The sequence below is a fragment of the Myotis yumanensis genome, unplaced genomic scaffold (assembly GCF_028538775.1).
Source record: "Myotis yumanensis isolate MYYU_CA2020_CCGP unplaced genomic scaffold, mMyoYum1.0.hap1 SCAF_16, whole genome shotgun sequence".
Lineage (NCBI taxonomy): Eukaryota > Metazoa > Chordata > Mammalia > Chiroptera > Vespertilionidae > Myotis > Myotis yumanensis.
In genome coordinates, this window is record NW_027223767.1 from 53,113,151 (window position 1) to 53,131,324 (window position 18,174).

At 60.5% G+C, this 18,174-nt stretch overlaps 1 protein-coding gene across 1 annotated transcript in view; it reads right to left on the reverse strand.

Moving 5' to 3' along the window:
• Positions 1-18,174, reverse strand: part of CCDC57 (coiled-coil domain containing 57) — a 41,940-nt gene that overhangs the window by 2,231 nt on the left and 21,535 nt on the right. The window contains 5 exon segments of the mRNA XM_070394891.1: positions 7,551-7,764; positions 8,164-8,286; positions 9,070-9,150; positions 9,152-9,165; positions 17,722-17,908. Coding sequence (XP_070250992.1) covers positions 7,551-7,764; positions 8,164-8,286; positions 9,070-9,150; positions 9,152-9,165; positions 17,722-17,908 — 619 coding nt within the window.

Here is an 18,174-nt window from a genome sequence, read left to right on the forward strand (position 1 = left end):
GAGGCAACCCTCTCTCCTTTTGCCCAGAAATGTGGCTGCGCAGGAGGGCTGCCATCCCACTCAAGGCGCTCCCTGACCCCCGCCCGGCTGCTTTGGGAGGCCCCCAAGGCCAGGCCTGCAGCACGAGCAGGGGCCATGCAGACCTGGCAGAGCTCCAGGCCTGTGAGCGGGCGGCTCCTGTTCCGTCTCGGCCCCGGTGAGGAGCAGGGTGCATGGGCCCAGACAGGCCCGGGAACCGGCTCGCAAGGCGGCCGGAGGCCTCTCTGGGCCTTTGCTGCCGGAGGGATGCAGGTGAAGCTTCTGGGCACACCCTGCAGCTTCCACCCAAAGCCCAGGGCCATGCAGGTGGAGCGGCCAGGGAGCCCAGAAAAGCAAGCGAATGTAGAGCAGCTCCGAGGTGCCAGCCCTCCTGGCTCCTGCGGGTGAAGTACGGTAGCAATTATCTCAGGTAGAAACTGTAGTTCAACTTTAACCCTGCTGTTTGGCTTCTGCACTTATTTGCTTTAACTATAGAAAAGTTACTTGGATTTTCTGAATTGTATAAATCATCCCATTCGATTGAGTACCCCATTGGTTGTAATGTGAATACCCCATTGGTTGTGGCCATACCGGTTTTAGAAAGCACATTCTTCTGTACCTGGAACCAGGACAGCACAATTATCCTAAATTGCCTCAGTGGCCACAGATAATGCGTTCCAGTTGACTCAGTGGTCCCAAGACCCCGGGGCTCTAGATAATGTGTTTCTGTCAACTCAGTGGTCTGAAGACCCAAAACTATAATTAATCTTTGTAGATAACTAATCGGCTCAATTTCGCTTCTATAACTGCTTTGTGCAAACCAGGGTCCTCATTCCAAACCCTGGGACGTAATCAATACCTTTGTGATCTCTGCCTATGAATCTGGTGTTGGGGCTGGGAGGGCCCCTGAGGTTTGGGAGAGCGAAATGCCCCCTCGTAGTCCCGGATTTGCAATAAATGTGACTCCTTAATTTGACTTCTTGAGGCGTCCTTGTGTGATTCCCGGGGTACATTACAGCACTGGCAAAGGCTTCCCTGGGGGGGAGGGGAAGGAGGGAGAGGGGAGGGGGGGAGTGGGGCTGCTGGGCCTCCTAGGCACCGTGGGGCTCAGGGTCGCACCAGAAATTAAACAAGTCTGGGAAACCTACGCTCTTTCCCAATAACTCGGTCTGTGCCTGTGCCCCTCCTTCCTGGCCCTACTGCAGTGCAAGCCTGCGGGCCCTCTGCCCGCGGGGGAGGGGGGCGGCCCTCTGCCGGCGGGTTCCCTCCACTCAAGGACCACAGCCCAGGCCTGAACACTGGTTTCCTGCCTTGTGTCCTGGGCCTGGTTGTCCCTGGAGGGACGCTAAGATCTAGTCCCGGTAACAGGCTGGCGAGAGGCAGCCGGCAGTGGTGGCTGCGCTGTGGCCTCAGCATAAGCGCCACCGAGGAGTAAGCCGATTTGGCTGCTGCTTAAAGTATTTGCTTCGTTTTGAAAATTATTACAACACAGGCTGTTTGGTAAGTGGCAATCGTGGTGTCGTCATAACAGCTTCGAGAAGAGCGCTCACAGGCCTGTTCGACCATCTGCTTCTCAGTCTCAGGTGGTAGCGGTCAGGAAGGGCAGGCCGGAGCCGCTGGCCCAGGTCAGCGCCCGGTAGCTGAGTGCCCAGGGCACATTGGGGGCTGTGTGCCCGGACCCAGGACAGCAACAGGACCAGGGTCTGGGTGGAGCGCAGTGGGGGGGGGGGGGGGGGGGGGGCAGTTCTCGCACCAGCACCACGGACCCTGCGGGAAGAACTGTTCATAAGGAAGCTCCGTAGTTCCCACTTCCCCTTCCCTCTCCTTCCTGTTCCTTCTACAAACACCCCTCCAGCTGGGCAGGGGCCAACCTGCGCTGGGCTGCCCCCCTTGGTCCCCCCCATAAATCCTCTTGGGGTCGAAACACCTAGCGGATAGTTCCCTGGCCGCAGGGACAGAGGGGACCGCTGATGGCCGGAGCCGGGGTCTCAGCCTCACCAGGCCGCTGCCACAGTGGCCGCCAGCAGGGGTGCTGGGCCGAGACGGGGGCGCTCCTGGCTCCCCCCCGTGTGGTGGGTGGCGCCCAGGAGCCTCACAGGGACTCCCAGGCCCCGGGGAGCTCTCTGGTTGGTGCAGGGAGAGGACGCAGATGGAAGCCGCCTTTGGTGGGGTCATACCTGTCCTGCGAGGCTCCCCCTTTTCTGTCCTCACAACCCGCATCACAAGCAGCTGCTCCTCCCCGACCGCCGCCGAGCGGCTTCAGGACAAACACAAAGCGTCATGGGGCCGACGGCCCGTTCCTGCCTGAGGCCCGGGCTCAGCTGGGCCAGGCCTGGGACGCTCTCCACTCGAACCCGCGTGGCGCCAAGAGGGGCGGACGGAGGGCGTCGGGGCCTGCCCAGGGGTGACCGCGTGCTATCGGGTGCAGCCCAGCCCTGCCGGGGCTGGGAAGGGCGCCCCAGAGCTACGCTGCTGACAGGAGCGTCCTGGTCGCCCAGCTGGAGGCCCACCCAGGCTGCTGGGTCCGGCTCCAGGACTGGGAGCCACAGAACTGAGCGGCCATGGCCCACGCTTTGTTTTGATTTTTAAATCAGTTGCCAGTATTAGAAAAGGGAAGCATTCTCCACACAAAACGCCAAGATCTCCAGCTCTGCTTTCGGGGGGGGGGGGGGGGGGCTCAAACAACAGGCCTGGCTGTCTCCGTCAGAGGCCGGAGCTTTGACACCGAGTCGTCGGCAGGAGGCTCCTGCTCCCGGGCTCGTCGGCTTGTGGTCCCCTCACCAGCTCTGCCTTCACGTGGACACGGAGTCCCCCTGCGTGTCTGTGCCCAACCTTCTTCTTCATAAGGACACACCACGCTCACTTGTCCTCATCCTGACCAACTGCATCTCAGCGAGCCTATTCCTAAGGTGGTGGCGCCCCAAGGTCCTGGGGGTTAGCGTTTTGCATGAATTTTGGGGAAAGAATTCAACCCGGCACCGTTGGTTCCCGTAAGAGGGGCAGTATTGGGTCCACCTGAGTCAGTGTCAAAGCTCGTGGGAGAGCAGCGATGGCCACGGGTTTCTCAGGCCTCTGCGCAGAGCGGAGCTTGGAGGCCAAGGTGCTCCCTCCTCGCGGACTGACGGGCCGCCTCTCTGTCACGTGCTGTCCGTCCTGAGCTTGGGCCCTCTAGCAGGACGCACTCCTCCACCGTCCCACCTTTAACACAGTTGAAATCCTTCCTTATAGCTCCATCCAACTGATGCTGTTTCTTTGCTTTGGGCTCAGAGAGAAAACGGAGTGTCTTTCCCTCTGGCCTTCGTAACTGCAGCGAACACTGAGCTGTTTACTTACCTTTCTGTTTGTTTGCTAGTCCTCACGTGGGGAAGGGAGGGGGAGAGACAGAGAGAGCAGCATCGATGTGAGAGAGACATCGATCGACTGCCTCCCGCACACACCCCTACCAGGGCCAGGGATCAAGCTTACAACCGAGGTGCGTGCCCTGGACCGGAATGGAACCAGGACCCTTCAGGCCACGGACCACTGCTCTATCCACTGAGCCACACGGCCAGGCCTTGGCTACTATTGACACCCGTCCCGCAGGAAAGGGACTGAGGCCGAGCGGCTGCAGCCGGCTCAGGGCCCAGCTGGAGAGGAGCAGAGTGAGAGCCAGAGCTCCTGCTCCTGCCCCGTCACCAGGCACCACGCTGGGCTGGCTGCTGCAGGAGCTGTTCACGTGGCCGTGGCTGATGATCCACGGGAGCCCTCTGCACACTCAGACCCGGGACAGGTGCCTCCCTCCCAAGGGCGCCTCCCCCAGGCGCTGGGCCTGGGGCTCCTTTGCCACGAGGGCAGGAGGAGGCTGTCTCCACGTGAGTGACGAGAAACTTGGGAAGAGGGACTGAGGGAGCAGGAGGTGGGAGGAGCGGGGAGCACAGGAGGGAGCCCAGGAGAGAGCAGGCCCAGGAGCTGGGGGGGGGGGGGGGGGGGGGGGCGGGCCTCCTGGCAGAGCCAGCGCCTGGCAGAGACCAACAAGCTCGTCATGAACAGGCCATGGCCGTTCAGCTCAGCGGGAAAGTTCCCAGTGCATCAAGCAGAGCTGAGTCCGTTCTGAACTGTGGGTTTGGCAAAGGTTTAAAGATCCGTAACAGGCAGTGCGGGCGAGGGAGTGCGGGAGCTCCGGGCGGGCAGGGGGCAGGTCCCAGGCCCGTCAGTGCAGCACAGGTCCGGCTGGGCGGGTCAGAGGCCCTGCGGGCGAGGGGTGCCGGCGGGCAGGCGCTGGCAGGAGGAGCTCCTGGGGTCTGCTCCCAGAACTGGACGCATGACCTTGGACGGTCCCCCCAGCCCGGACAACAGGACGTTGTGAGAGTGGAGGGCTGTGGGGACTCAGGAGCGAGGCCAACAGAAAGGCCAGGCACATGGCCAGCCCCTCACCCACTCTGGGCCCCGCATCCTGGAGGCAGGTGCACCGCACGGCCCGGGGCTCCTCCAGCCAACGGTGTGGCCGCCCTCGGCCCTGGTGGCCCTGCAGGAAGAGGCCCAGCTCTCACAGAGTGGGAAGAACTGGCTTGTTGGACCCGCCCTGCCACAGGGACAACATGGGGTGGTGTCGTCGACTAAGCCGTGGGCCGAGGCCGCGGCCCGGCAGTCAGCTCAGCCAGATGCCGCCTGAGGCCCACGGGCCGGGTGCTGGGCCTGCCCTGCCCGGTGGACTCAGGGCCAGGGGGCTGCGTGACCGGGTGGGTGACCCCGGGACTGCCAGGACTGCTGGGAAAGGGGCCGGGTGGGGCAGAGGGTGCAGAGGCGTGGGCTCCAGGACACAGCTGTGGCAAGAGGCTTCTGTTTTGCTTTTTATCTGGGTCCTCAGATAACAGCTGCCCACAGGGCCTGGCCACGCTGTCACCCTGCGCAGCCCGCACCTCCACATCTGACGCAACCCTTTCTAAAGGAAACGCATGTCATTCCAGGAGAAACTAGTGGAATTTGCAAAAAGACTAAGTTTAACGAAAGAAACCCCCCCCCCCAGCACTGCGCCCCCCGAAAGCTGCCCCTTTCGCTCTTCCCCGTCGGCCGGGGCGGAGCAGGTGCTCGTGAAAGAAGCAGGCGGCACCGCCACCGGCCCTGGGACACTGAGCCCCACGGGCAGCAGCCGCCTGCCCGCCAGGCTGGCCCAGCAGTGAGTCCTCAGGGCTCCCGCCATCAGCCGTCTGATCCTCGTGGCCGCCCCCCTCCGGAACTCGGGACTCTGGCTGCGTGCTCCTCGCCGGGCGGTCCCTCAGGCCGCGTCCTCGGTGTCCCCACTGGGAGACAGGAGCTGCCACGGGATCAAGTCCCCGCCGGTGACCAGCCACGCCTGGCGCTCAGCCGGCAGGGGCGGCGAGCTGTCCTCCCTCTTGACCCCCCAGAGGGCATTCACTTGTACAAAGGGGTGTCCAGTCTCCCTCCGGCCCCCCCAGAGCCTGGGCGGCTGTCGCCTCCTGGACGCTTCCCTCCTGGTGTCCTGACTTTCAAACTCACAGCGAGCGGGCACTGTCTCCTGTCGCTAGCTTCACAGTCGCCTTGAAAACGGGCACAAAACCTGAGCCCCACACAAAGCCCACATGATCTCAACACTGACAAGGCCTGTAAGGAGACACCGCTCTCACTGATCAGACCGGCAACAAGGAGAGGGCTCGCCGCCGCCACCCCTCTGCCCAGGCACAGCCTCCAGTGCTCGGGGCAGGGCTGCCTGAGGAGCAGGTGCCAGAGGTCAGAGCGGTGGGGCGGCTGCTGGAAACCCTGAGTCCTGGGCTCTGGGAGACTAAAGACAACGCACTTTTCAACCGAGCGGGCGAGCGGGGCGGGGGACTGGGAGGGCAGGGAGGGCTGACTCGCTGTTCACCCCCCATTCCCACTGATCCCAGGCCCCGAGGCGGGGCTCCCTCTGCCCCGTGGCTGCCAGGCGCCGTCCCACGTGCATCTGACCTGCTCAGACGGCCTGGCTTATGTTGCTTAAGGATATCTTTCCAGTTTGATCATCTCTGAGGTTAGAGAAGAACTGTCTTGGAAGTTTGTGATTTTTAAATCACCCCTCGGGTTGCCCCTGTGATTGTAAACACTGGGTCCAGCCTGGCCTGGGCGAGGGCGAGGGCGGGACGTGGACCCTGCCTGCGGCTCCAGAGGGAGAACCACCTCACTGGCCTCCAGGCTGGGGAAGGCAGAGGGGGGCCGAGGGGGTCTGGGAGGGGCTGAGGGGGGCTGAGGGAGGCTGAGGGGTCCTCTGCCCGCGGCTAGGCCTCGGCCTCGCCATCGCCTTCCTTCATGCTGTTACTCTAGAACTTGAAAGTCCACTTTTTTTAGCTTCAAAACAGTCTCTGTCCACCCACCGCTAGGCTCACACGCGGCCACGCGAGGTGGAGAACCAGGTGCCTTACCAGCGCGTACACTTCCAGCCGGAGCGCTTCTCTATCCCACACTCTGCCTGAACCGGGGCACCCCTTCCAGGGCCCCTGCACTACCCCCAGCACCTGCTGGGGACCTGCCGGTGCCAGCCAGGGGTCATGGGTCAAGGACAACCCCCCCCCCCCCCCCCCCCCCAGCAAACAACAGAATCCAAATAAATGAGGCAGAGTAAGGTGCGGGCTGGTGCCCGGGAAGGAAGCGGGAGGTGAGGGGGTGTCTGAGGTGCGGGCAGGAGCGGGCCAGGGTGGGGAATGCAGCAGCACCTGGCCAGACGGGCACAGGGGCAGCCGGGGCGCTGGGAGGGTGGTGGGCGCTGGGCAGGAGGGGCGGGGCAGCTCTGGCCCCACCTGAAAACCAGGAGCCTAGTGTCACCCGCTGTACCAGCTGTCTCACTGCCCATGGCCACTTTGCTCTGCTCACGGCGCCAGGGCTCCCGGGCGGCACCTCGCGGAGATGCTGACGCGCCTACCTGGGCAGCACGTCTTCACCAGAACTCATCCCTGAGGACTGTCCCCCGGGAGCGCGATCAGCAGCCGCATGCCTAAGAGACGTTCTGCAGGTAATTACAACTAGGCTGTGCTGGCTCTAGAGGCAGCGTCCCCCCCCCGCCCAGTCCTGCAGCCACCACTGGGAACCAGCCACGAAGACGCCAAGACCACGGCCCCCGAGACCACGGCCCCCACCTCACCAACCTCTCATAACATCCCATCTGGTTGGCCACGCCTCCCCCTGAAAACTCTTCATTATAAAGAGACCCAAACTTCAAGCACTTGTAACATGCAGTCATATTTAAAAAATAATAAAGTAAAATAAACACCTGGGTCCACGTGATAACCGCGCCCACAGCCCCGCGCCCACACAACAGCCCTGGGACCTGCTCAGCCACCAGGTGCGAGGAAGGACACTGGGCGCACAGGTGACAGAACCAAGTGCGGGGCCTGGACTGGCATGTCACCTGGCGCGGCCACGCCTGCCCCCCTCCGCCCCGCGGTGCTCTGCCCACCTGGTGCGGCCACGCCTGCCCCCCCGCACCCCCCCCCCCCCGCCGCGATGCTCTGCCCACCTGGTGCGGCCACGCCTGCCCCCCACCCCCCCCGCGGTGCTCTGCCCACCTGGCGCCGAGTCACCCTGGGAGGTGAGGCCGGACGGGCTGGATCCCAGTTCGAGCACCTTCCACGTGTCGCGGAGGGAGCTGCTGGCGAGCGAGGAGGACCCCTGGGTGTGGTGCCCGGCGTCCTGGCAGGCTCCCTGAGCCTGTGGCTGTGGGGACCGGTTCTCTTTCTGACGAGCCGGCGTGCAGGCCGCTGTGGGGAGTCTGTGCTGCTTCTACAGAGGGTAGAACGAAGGCTCGTCCTCGAGGGCCCACCTCCAGCCCAGAGGAGACAACGGGCTCCCTGTGCCCCTTCGCCGGTGACAAGGCAGTGGGCATGGCCCACAGACAGGCCTTGTGGGGAGACCTCGAGGGCCAGGAGGGGGCCTGGGCGTGGGGTGGTCTGGAGGGAAGGCGCCTGCTGGGGCCCCACTCTACCGCGGGCAAACAGGCAGGGCTGCTGTGGGCCCCGGGGTCCAGCCCCACCCAGCGCTCTGACTGGGCACGCTCTCCTGCCCTACAGCTCACCACCCCCAAGCGAGGACCCGCACCACAAGGACTGCCACTCAGAGCTACGGCTGCCCCGTGACAGCAAGCGCTGCGCCTGAGATGCGCACCACCCCAGACTCACGTACCTGCCCCGGCCTCCCCGTGGCTCCCGCGCAGCCTTGCCGGGCACTGTGTCTGCAGACGGGCGCCCCCCGGGCCTGGCTCTCCCCCGAGAACTCGGAGGCCTCCTGCTGCGCGCTCCTAGCGTCCTGCAGGGAAACGCACGTGAAAGGGGCTCAGGGCCTGGTCCCCGAGGGCATGTCACTGAGCTGCCCTGCGAGGTGAGGAAGAAGCTCCCAAAACGGCTGGCAGGAGGGACTTATCCACGTGGCGTCAGCCAAAAGGGAGGCACGCGCAGCGCCCACCAGCAGGACGGGCCCAGCCTCCCGACCCTGCGGCTCTGCTCCCTCCTGCGCCCGCTTAGCACTCAGCCCCACCTCGTGCTCCCCAGGCAGCTTCACCGCCCGGCACAAAAGGCCACCGGCCACCTGCTCGCTCTAATTTTAATTCATTTAAAATGAACTGGGAAGACCAGCCACACACTGGGAGACAAGTGTCTGCGGAGCGTCCAACAGGTCAGGTGGGACAGGACTGCACAGCACTTCGTGGTAGACAGGAGCCGCCCGGCCGTGCGGCCCAGGGGCTGAGCGCCGACCCGGGAACCAGGAGGCCACGGTTCCATTCCCGGTCGGGGCACAGGCCTGGCTGCAGGCTCGATCCCCAGTGTGGGGCGTGCAGGAGGCAGCGGATCCATGGGTAAGGCTATAGAGCGTACGTATGATACACTTTATGATTTTCATAAACAGCAGGGAACAACAAAGTGTTATGAGCAACTATGTCTCGGTGCTAAAAAGTGAGGGCCTTCAAGATTGTGTTGTTAGGGAAAAAAAGATGGTGTTTGTGGTATTTTGACGTTTCTGTAATGAAAATGTAACACTTAAGAAACTAGTAAAAAGTTGTTGGAAATGCATTTCTTAGTGAAGGAGAGGTACCTGGGCTGTGACACACGGCTGCAGCTGCCCCAGAGGTGGGTCTGGGCCTGGGCGCTTCCGGGCCTCGGGGCTGGGGCAGGGGGTGGCACGGTTTCCCTGGAAACCAGATGAGGAAGGGTTGGTCTGTGTGCACATCTCACACTGACACATACATGTCCCCTTCAAACCCAGTCCCTTCTTTCACCGAGAGCTTGGGGTGCACGGCTGCGAGCTGTGCGCAAGACCCCGCATTCCTGTGGCTCCGCAGCCACCGGACACACGGACAGCCTCCTGCAGCCACAACCCTTCCCCGGCTTCTCCAAGAGGCAGCAACACATCGTGAACAGACCCAGAGACGCCCTCCCCGCGGGAACAGTGAGAAGTGAGGCGCTCTGACTCCGGGCCCCTCCTCTGCGGCTGCTGCGGAGTGAGCATGGAGGGTTTGGGTGGCTGGGGGGGTTCCTGGTGCCTGGGCTCCGAGGGGCGGGCGACCATATCACCCGAAGAGCAGGCTCGTTATGTGGCTCAGCGTTCTTCCTTAGACGTGACCTAGGCTCCAGCGACTCCGCTCGTTCACTAGTTGGGGCTCCGTCGCCTAGAAAGCCTGGGCGCGTGTCTGCACGGGACGGACCGCAAGATGCCGTTCCTGTGGAGCTCATCTCTCCACAGCGGGTTGGCCGTCAAACACGAGCTTCCCGCGCGAGGCTCTGTGGCTGGAACTGCTGGCGTCTCCATCGCTCACAGGAGGGTCGTGGCGAAGCACACCCGTGGCGCTGACATCGACCCGGAAGAGGCAGGCAGCCCACAGACACCGCCTCACAGAAGCAAATGTGAAGGTGGCAACAGCCGCCCTCAGCACAGGCGCCGAGCAGAGCCGAGAACAGCCACCAGGGACTGGCGCTCCCAACACGGACGCCAGGCACAGGCTCAGAGGGCTGGGGGTTTGGCTGCTGAAGGTGGAACGCACTGGGCTCCTCAGCGGGGGAGGCGGGGGAGGGGGTGCTGTGGGGCTCAGGGCGGCCACCCCACTGACTAAGAAGAGAATGGGTAGGAGCTTATTTGAACCAAACTGACAGCAATGCCGGGAGCAAGATCTCAAATGCAGCAGCTTCTATGCACTGGGATGGGGAGGGGACAGGAAGGTCAGGGAGGAGGGAGGTGCAGGAGCCCTCGCAGGAGCGGGTGCGCTGGGGCGGCCGCGCTCAGGCCACCGTGTTAAGGTAGATGCATGACAATGGGCAGAGCTGGTTTGAGGCGAAGATGAGCCTTTACGACAGGAGCCCCTGCCTGGGCCTGACCGCACTGTGACCCGCGGCCGGCGTGACCCCGTCAGCGGGGACTCTGCAGAGCCTTTCTATCCAGGCTGCACCCTTGGAGGGACCCTCGGCACCCTGAGCCGGGAGGCAGGGCGGCCCTCTCGTCAGACAGGGACTCGCCAGGCTGTGAGCACAGCTGAGGCCCCTCTGATGGAGCCCCCGCCTGTCGCCCTGTCCGGCCTCACAAACGTACGGTTTCTTTGTCTAAAACACAGGAAACTGCTGGCTGTGGTCATTCCTGTAGGTTCCATTTCTGAGGCCTCCGTGTGCACAGACTGAGCTGTTCTTTTCTCCCAGGAACTTCTGTGTCAACTTCCTTCTCACACCAGCCATTAGCACCCAGGCAGGACTCCCCGCGGCCCTGCGCCCTGGCAGCCTCTGACAACAGCTGCGGAAGGTAGAAGTTCCTGCGCATCGGCCGCCGGACCTCTGTCTTCAGGGTGAGGGCCCTTTTTCTTTCTCTAATTCCGGTCAGAGGGCAGAGGGCGGGCGGGCTTGGTGAGTGCGTGCTCAGGTTTCCTTCTCTCCTTTCCCCAGTGACGGCCACGGTTCCTGTTTCACCTCGAGAGCCTGGCTGCGACCACAGGGAACATCTTCTCGGGCTTCCACCATCTGGAACGTGCCCTCACGGGTGCCGCTGGGCAGGGGGACAGACTGGGCTCCGTGTGTCCCTGCCCGGCCGGGCCGGCTCTCTGGGGAGTGTCAGGAGAGACCCCAACAACCCCGTCCCAGTAGAGCCCGCCGCGGCCACGAGTTAGCGGGTCTGTGGCCGAGGCGCCTCCTGTTGTGGGCAACAGGACACCGTGTGCGCCCACCACCTCGCACTGCGGCGAGGGCGCGCCTTCTCCGACCACCTGAGGAGCTCCTGGGGCCTGAGTTGCCCTGGGCACTCCCTTTGGAGACGGTCACCTGTGTCCAGGGCTCAGCCATGAAAGGACTATTGGTCTGAGTCACTATTGAGATGAATCCTTTAAATTGGAAAAACTTCCACCTAGAAAGCAGCTTTTAGAGCGCCCAACCCAAACCGCAGCGAGCTCGTTCTGTGGACGTGGCCTGGCAACTGTCAGGTTAGGGCCCCAAACTCAGCCAGAAAAAAATGTGGGTCTTGCACCCCCTGACAGCTGGTCATGCCGGACAGAGCATGGGCTAAACTCTTGCTTGCAGCCGGGGCCCTGCCAACCGCTCGCACAGAAGCAACAGCCTAGAACTCAGTGGGGAGGCGAGGGCCTTCCGTCAGACAAGGAGGTTCTACGAGCTCACGTAACAGCAAGGGCTGCTCAGCGACTGGAGGAGGAGGACACCTGCTTTGCAAAACTCCAAGACAGCTGCCATCAAAGACATTAGAAAAGGCTCACAGGGGATCAGCTCTAAGAGGGCCCAGATCAAAAGTCTGTGGGATCAGTACCCGCCGCTCCCTGTCCACCTGAGCTCAGGAGTCACCTGTCGGAACCACCCCTCCCATCTCTCACTGTCCTCAAAGGCCCAGCTAAGGGCCTCGGTTAGAGACCCGGCTTTGACCCAGGGAGGGCCCTCAGGAGCTTCTGTCAATGAATCACCTGCCCGATCAATGGGCTTAAAGCGAATAACGACATCAGGTGTGTCCGACAACCCCGACCGCAGCTGCCACTCAGCCTGACGCCTCGCAGAGAAACCGGGTTAACGAAGGGGACAGTCGGCAGGGAGCTGACGACAGTTATTACGAAACGAGGTGGGTGACAGCGAATCTGTCACCAGCACGACCCCGGCTGGCGGGACAAAGACCCCCAATGATCCCCCCAACGCTGAAGGGCCTCAAACAAGTCCACTCTATTTACAACCTGTTTGGAAAAATTTTATATCATATTTTTTGGTCAAATTAGAAGAGAACGTTTACTAGAAAGTTAGAGGTAGAAGAGTGAGCCCGCTGGGCTGCGTGGGCTCAGGAACAACTCAGAGCAGAAGGGGCCCCTGGAGCGCAGGTGCCAGGAAGGGAAAGGTAAGCGCCTGGGGCAGGAGGGGAGGGAAGGGTGGGCGAGCTCCCAGAGGGAGGGCCTGTTTGGAAAAACTTTAAAGACCAGGAAATACATTTAACATAAACACCCTAGCCCGTCGGTGAGGGTGGCTGTGCTGCCCCTGCGGCCAGGCCAGGCCGGCTCCAGCCCTACTGAGCGGTGCCCTCTGAGACACACCCTGTGCCCCCAGCCACCACGAACTCACATCCCAGGACAGGAACACATCTTGTCAGCCCCTTTCCCTCCACTTGCAGACGGTCCTGCCAAACCCAGAGGAAGTGGAAAGATGAAGGGCCAGTCCCGCCCCACAGGGACCTTCCTGCCGTGACCGCGTGGGCCTCGGCGGCCCCGGGACACCTCTGAGGTTAGCCTGTGCCCCGGGTGGAAGGTCAGACAGACAGTACCTCCCGGACGGACGGACGGACGTGGAGGGAGGTGATGGCGCAGCCCCTGGAGCTCCCGCTGCAGCCCTTCTGGGGAACTGAGAGCAGCTGTCTGTCTCTCGAGCCTGTCAGGCCAGACCCGAAACGAGGAGCCATCCAGTCCTGCCTGAGCTGCTTCTCTCCACAGGAAACACGTGGGGGAGGAAGAGATAGTTGGAAATTGGGCAAATGAGAAACCTTAAAAACCTCATCTGCAAATAGTAGTGAAAAGAGGCTGCGGCAGCGAGCTCAGCGTGTTCCACCTGGCGGGCTCTGGGCCTGGGTCGCCCCGGAGCTGGCCTGTGCACAGGCCAGTGCGGACCGTGTTCCAAAGGTAATGTGTAACCGAGCTCTACTTAATGGGCTTAAACAAGCACTTAGATAAAATTTCTCAAAAAATATAGAAATTAACCCAAATGTGTCTTTTTTTCAAGTTAGCACAATATAAAATAACCTTTGGTAAATAGTTTATTGGTTTAATTAAAACAGACGTGATGCCCTAACCGGTGCGGACTCAAGGGTCCCAGATTCGATTCCGGCCAAGGGCATGTACCTTGGGTGTGGGCACGTCCCCAGTAGGGAGTGTGCAGGAGGCAGCTGATCTATGTTTCTAACTCTCTATCCCTCTCCCTTCCTCTCTGTAAAAAATCAATAAAAAAAATATTTAAAACAGACGTGACTTCCGAGTGATCAGAATTTGATACACTGCAGATGCACAACTTTTATCCCACCTGGGCCACTACTCAGTGACTCCCCCTTATCAAGGTTATCAACAGCCTCAGACTGTTGGGGGGGGCGGGCCTCGTCCCCCAGGTGCTCATGGGGGTGACTTTCTTGCAATATCCCAAGAAAAAGCATTTTCTGAGACTCGCACGGGAAAATGAAGTAGAAAGCTTTATTTCCAGCCCAGGCTGGTTTGGAGCAGTGGATAGAGCGTCGGTCCTGGGTTCAATTTTGGTCAAAGACATGTACCTCGGTTGCAGGCTCAATCCCTGGCCCTGATCAGGGCTTGTGTAGGAGGCAACCAATCGATGTGTCTCTCTCACATGATGTTTCTCTCTGTCTCTCCCCCTCCCTTCCACGCTCTCTAAAAACATCCATGGACCTTGAAAGACCAAAAAATAATAATAAAATATAATAAAAACACCCACGGGAAAATATGCTCGGGTGAGGACTCACCAAAAAGAAAGCAGCTTTATTTCCGTGGAATCAAACCCGAGTTTCCCAAGGGCCTCCCCCCTCCCATCTCGTTTAAAAGTGCAGCGGGGGCTTCGGTCGAGCTGGACGCAGAGTCAGTGCCCAGAGCGCCCGTTCCGCCTGCCCTCGCCCAGCGGCTCAGTGTCCCCACGGCCGCCACCAGCCATCGCGTGGGGCCCACACACACACGGGCACCATCCACAACGGGCGGGAGCAACACGGCCCAGAAATAAGGCGCAAGGGCCTGGACTGACAGTCGAGTCAATGAAACCTGAGCGCTCTATCGGCTTCACCTGAAACTGCTTTTCCCTTTTCTACCCAAATTGTTCAGACAAAAAAGGCCCGTTTTTCACGGGGAAAAGCGCCGTCTCCCTTAGCTTCTCTCAGTGAGGTGGACGGAAGGGCTTCTCACAGGGCATTGAAACCTTGAAACCTCGGCGTTCGAGGCCACAGAAATAAAGCTTTCTCTAGTATCGCCTCCTCCCACTTTTTCCCCAGGAAAGCCACCCCCGCAAGCCACGGGCAGGGCGAGGGCCTCTCCCCCGGGGGACGAGAGCCACTTGGTCTCGAGCCTCGTGAGTTCCTGAGCACTCAGCACGGTTATGAGAGCAAACAAACGAAGGGGATGTAAACAGGACGAGGGTTTGGCGAGCTCTTTGGCAATCATGGTCTGATGCCTGCTCACACATTCCCGGAGCCTCTGGGGCAACGACATCCTGAGAGCCTCCCCCTCGCTGATGTCTAGGTCCTTTCCAAGGAGGATGGGCAGAGCTTACCCTTCTGCTCCCTCGTTGCCAAGAACCTGAGGTTATTAGGGGTTATCAGTAGACGTCGTAGGCCACGCCGAGGAGTTTTTATGAAAAAGCACGTTTCTAGAAACCACAAAAGGCACCTGCTAGTCTCAGTCCACAGCAGCCCACGCGGGACGGCTCACCACTGCCTACTTCCCAGAAAGTAAAGGTTGCAGGTTGAGAATTCTCACTAGTGTGTGTGATCAAAGCTACAGAAATGAGAAGGGAAGCGCTGCCACCTTCCAGGAAGGAACATGTATGTTCCCGTATAAAGGGCTGGGTCTGAAGATACACCTGTTGAGGGAGAAGAGCGTGAATGGGCACTGAAGTGACACCGTCACAGACGGGAGGACGAGCAGGAGCGGGAAAAGGCGTCGTGGGGTCCGGAAAGGAGTCTGTGCCGTCCAGTAAGGACGGAAACTCGCTTCCCTAAAACAGTGTGGCAGCAGCGCACGCGCACACGATCAGAACTGGTTCTCTCCGTCGGGACCAGGTTTCCTTGGACTTCTGTTTGCTTCGGACAATAGACTGTGGAAGTTCCTTTGCTGTTAAGTAATCTGCTTGGAAAAGAGACTTGGTGCTTTTCTGGGCTCCATGGGGTCGCGGGCTGTTTGCTCACGTGGCGCCCTGGGATCCTGAGGTCCCGGCGTCCCCTGTGTTCAGTGGGAAACTGAGCCCTATTGTTTCACCTGAAGGATGATCCGGTTGGCCACGCGTTTCAGGAACCTTTGGATATTTTTGACAAACTTCCCAAATATCAAATTCTAAATAGAGTCTTTTTGACCTGAAACAAACTTTGAAAATTTCTAGCGGGCCCTGGAACATTTCAAAAGAACTGCTCTCTAAAGCAAACCACCCACCCAGAATTGCGCCCTCTCCTTCCCTCTCTCTCCCTCTCGCTCTCTACACGCTCTCTACACACACACACACACACACACACACACACACACGGGAGGTGTGCAGCCTGTTTGATGCATGAAGTGACGGGAGGAGCCACCAGGTAGGAAGGACAGGCTCTCGGTGCCGAGTCTGTGCACAGCGTCCCCTAGAAGTGGGATCTGTCCCGGAACAATGTCACCGTCGTAATTCCAGTTTCCACGTACGTGCTGCACCTCAGAGCTAAGCTCGTTTCCTTGTCAGCGCACCGTGAGGGCTGTGCGGGCCCTGTGCCGGCCCTGCCGTGGGCCCTGCCGTGGGCCCTGTGCCGGCCCTGCCGTGGGCCCTACCATCTCAAGCGCTCAGTCAGACAGCGTGCAGGCGGCTGAGGCGCGCAGCCTGGCCTCCGTGGGGCGGAATGCACCTGCCTCGGAGGGAGACCCGGGATCCACAGGACGAACAGTGTGGGACTACCTGACCCACGAAGATGATAATTTCATAACTTTTTTGTTTGAAACACCACTGATTTTAAAAAATATTTTGTTTTCCCATAATTAAGGAAACTTTTTTCTCGTAAGCTTCCTAGGACTTAGAACAATTTGGTGAATCCACACTTTTGTGGACAAAGATGAAGCACTTATCTCCTCTCCCAGCTGATGGCTCCAGAATTCAGAAACGTAGCGAGCGTGCCCTTTCCAGGCAGCAGGCCCAAGGCTGAGAGGAGCGCCAGGCTGGGAACACGCAGGGCTCAGCCATGACCGGCGGCTTTGGCACGAAGGCAGGCCGACTCCATGGAGCCACAGCCCCTCGGTACCCTGCCTGCAGGGCTTCCGCTTTCCCCGGTGAGTGAGGAAGGTACGTTCCCAGCAGGTGCAGGAACCTCAAGCTCCTGGGGGCCCTGGGAAAAGAGGACTCACCCTAGTCTACAGGGACCACAGGCGCAGCCGAGGGCAAGTCCTTGGCTGGGCTCTCTGGCCAAGAAGTCCCAGCAACACAGGCCCAAGCCAGCCGGTCACTGCTCTCGCTCTGATGTGAACAACCAGGCGAGTTTCACGAGACGAGCCTTCCTTTATGAACAAGTTAGTTTTACTATAACTATCTTCATCAAAAATACGGGTGATTGTAAAGAGAAAATTTCTTCCAGCAGAAGTTCTCACACACCTACAGACATCCAGTTCCAGCTCTTAACACTAATTGTCTGCGAGGAATTTACGATTTACCCAAACATGTTGCTCTGCACTCTTGGAATTAGTGAGTCTAGAAACAGCTGGTGCAGAAAGGACACTCGGCCCACCCTGTGCCCGGAAGCAGGACTGAGTCTCCTGATCACAGAGACAGGGACTCGCCCCTGGGCTGTGTGAGCAAACGCAGGGTCTTCACTAATGCGGCACCCAGCCTGATTCTTTGTCTTGCCCATTCCCCACAAATTGTTGGTTTCTTTGTCTTGGTTAATCTGTCTTGCTGTCAATTTAATTCTTAAACCGTTCAGAAGTTAAAAGGGTGGGGGGAAATTTCCCTCCCCAACAAGGAGGTGGGTGATGGGTGGATGGATGGATGACTGGATGGTGGGTGGATGGATAGGTGGATGGGTGGGTGGGTGGGTAGATGGGTGAATGGATGGTGGATGGTGGATGGATAGATGGGAGGGTGGATGGGCAGATAGATGGGTGTGTGGGTGGACGAATAGATGAATGGATGAGTGGATGGGTGGGTGGATTGATGGATGGTGGGTGGATGGATGATGGATGAGGGTGGATGAATGAGGGATGGATGATGGATGGTGGATGGGCAGATGGATGGATGGGTGGATGGATGGATGAGGGGATGGATAGATGGATGGATGGATAGGTAAGTGGATGAATGGGTGGGTGGATGGATGGGAGGTGGGTGGGTGCCTCTGCTGCTCACCAGGCTGCACAAAGTGCGGCAGCTCCAAGGACCGGCGGTGTCTTCTCACACACGGCCCGTGAGCAGGCTCCTGACCTCCCTTGAGATACGGACACGGGCCCTGCTCTCCCTCCCTGCCCCGCGCCTGGCCTCCCCGGGCCCAGAGCATTTGTGCCGTCGCACCCTGGCTCACCTGCAGGCTGGCCCAGCTGGGCCCGGAGCCTGTTCCCCAGCTCCAGCAGCTGCTCCTTCTCCCCCCGCAGGCGGAGGACCACCCGGGCCGCCTCCTTCAGCTTCCTCTGGAGCTGCTGCACAGACAGGGCCTGTGGGGGCTGCGTCCCTGGGCCCTCGGTCCCTGCGGGTCCCCCAGCTGCTGGGTTCTGTGAATGAAACCCACATAGCAGTCAGCCCGCAAGATAAGCCCCCCAGTGGGGGAGGGGGTGCGATGGCTGTGTCACCTGTCTCAGACCCGACATCCCTGGGGACAGGCGCCATTCCAAAGAGAGGCCTGTGCCGTGTCAGGAGATGGAGACGCCCCTCACGGCGAGATCCGGTTCCTCTGCACCCAGTTCCTTCCCAGCCCCGACCCCGGGGCCTGTCCACCGCGCCCCCCCCGCCAAGAGTGCCCTCCCAGTGAGGACGAGGA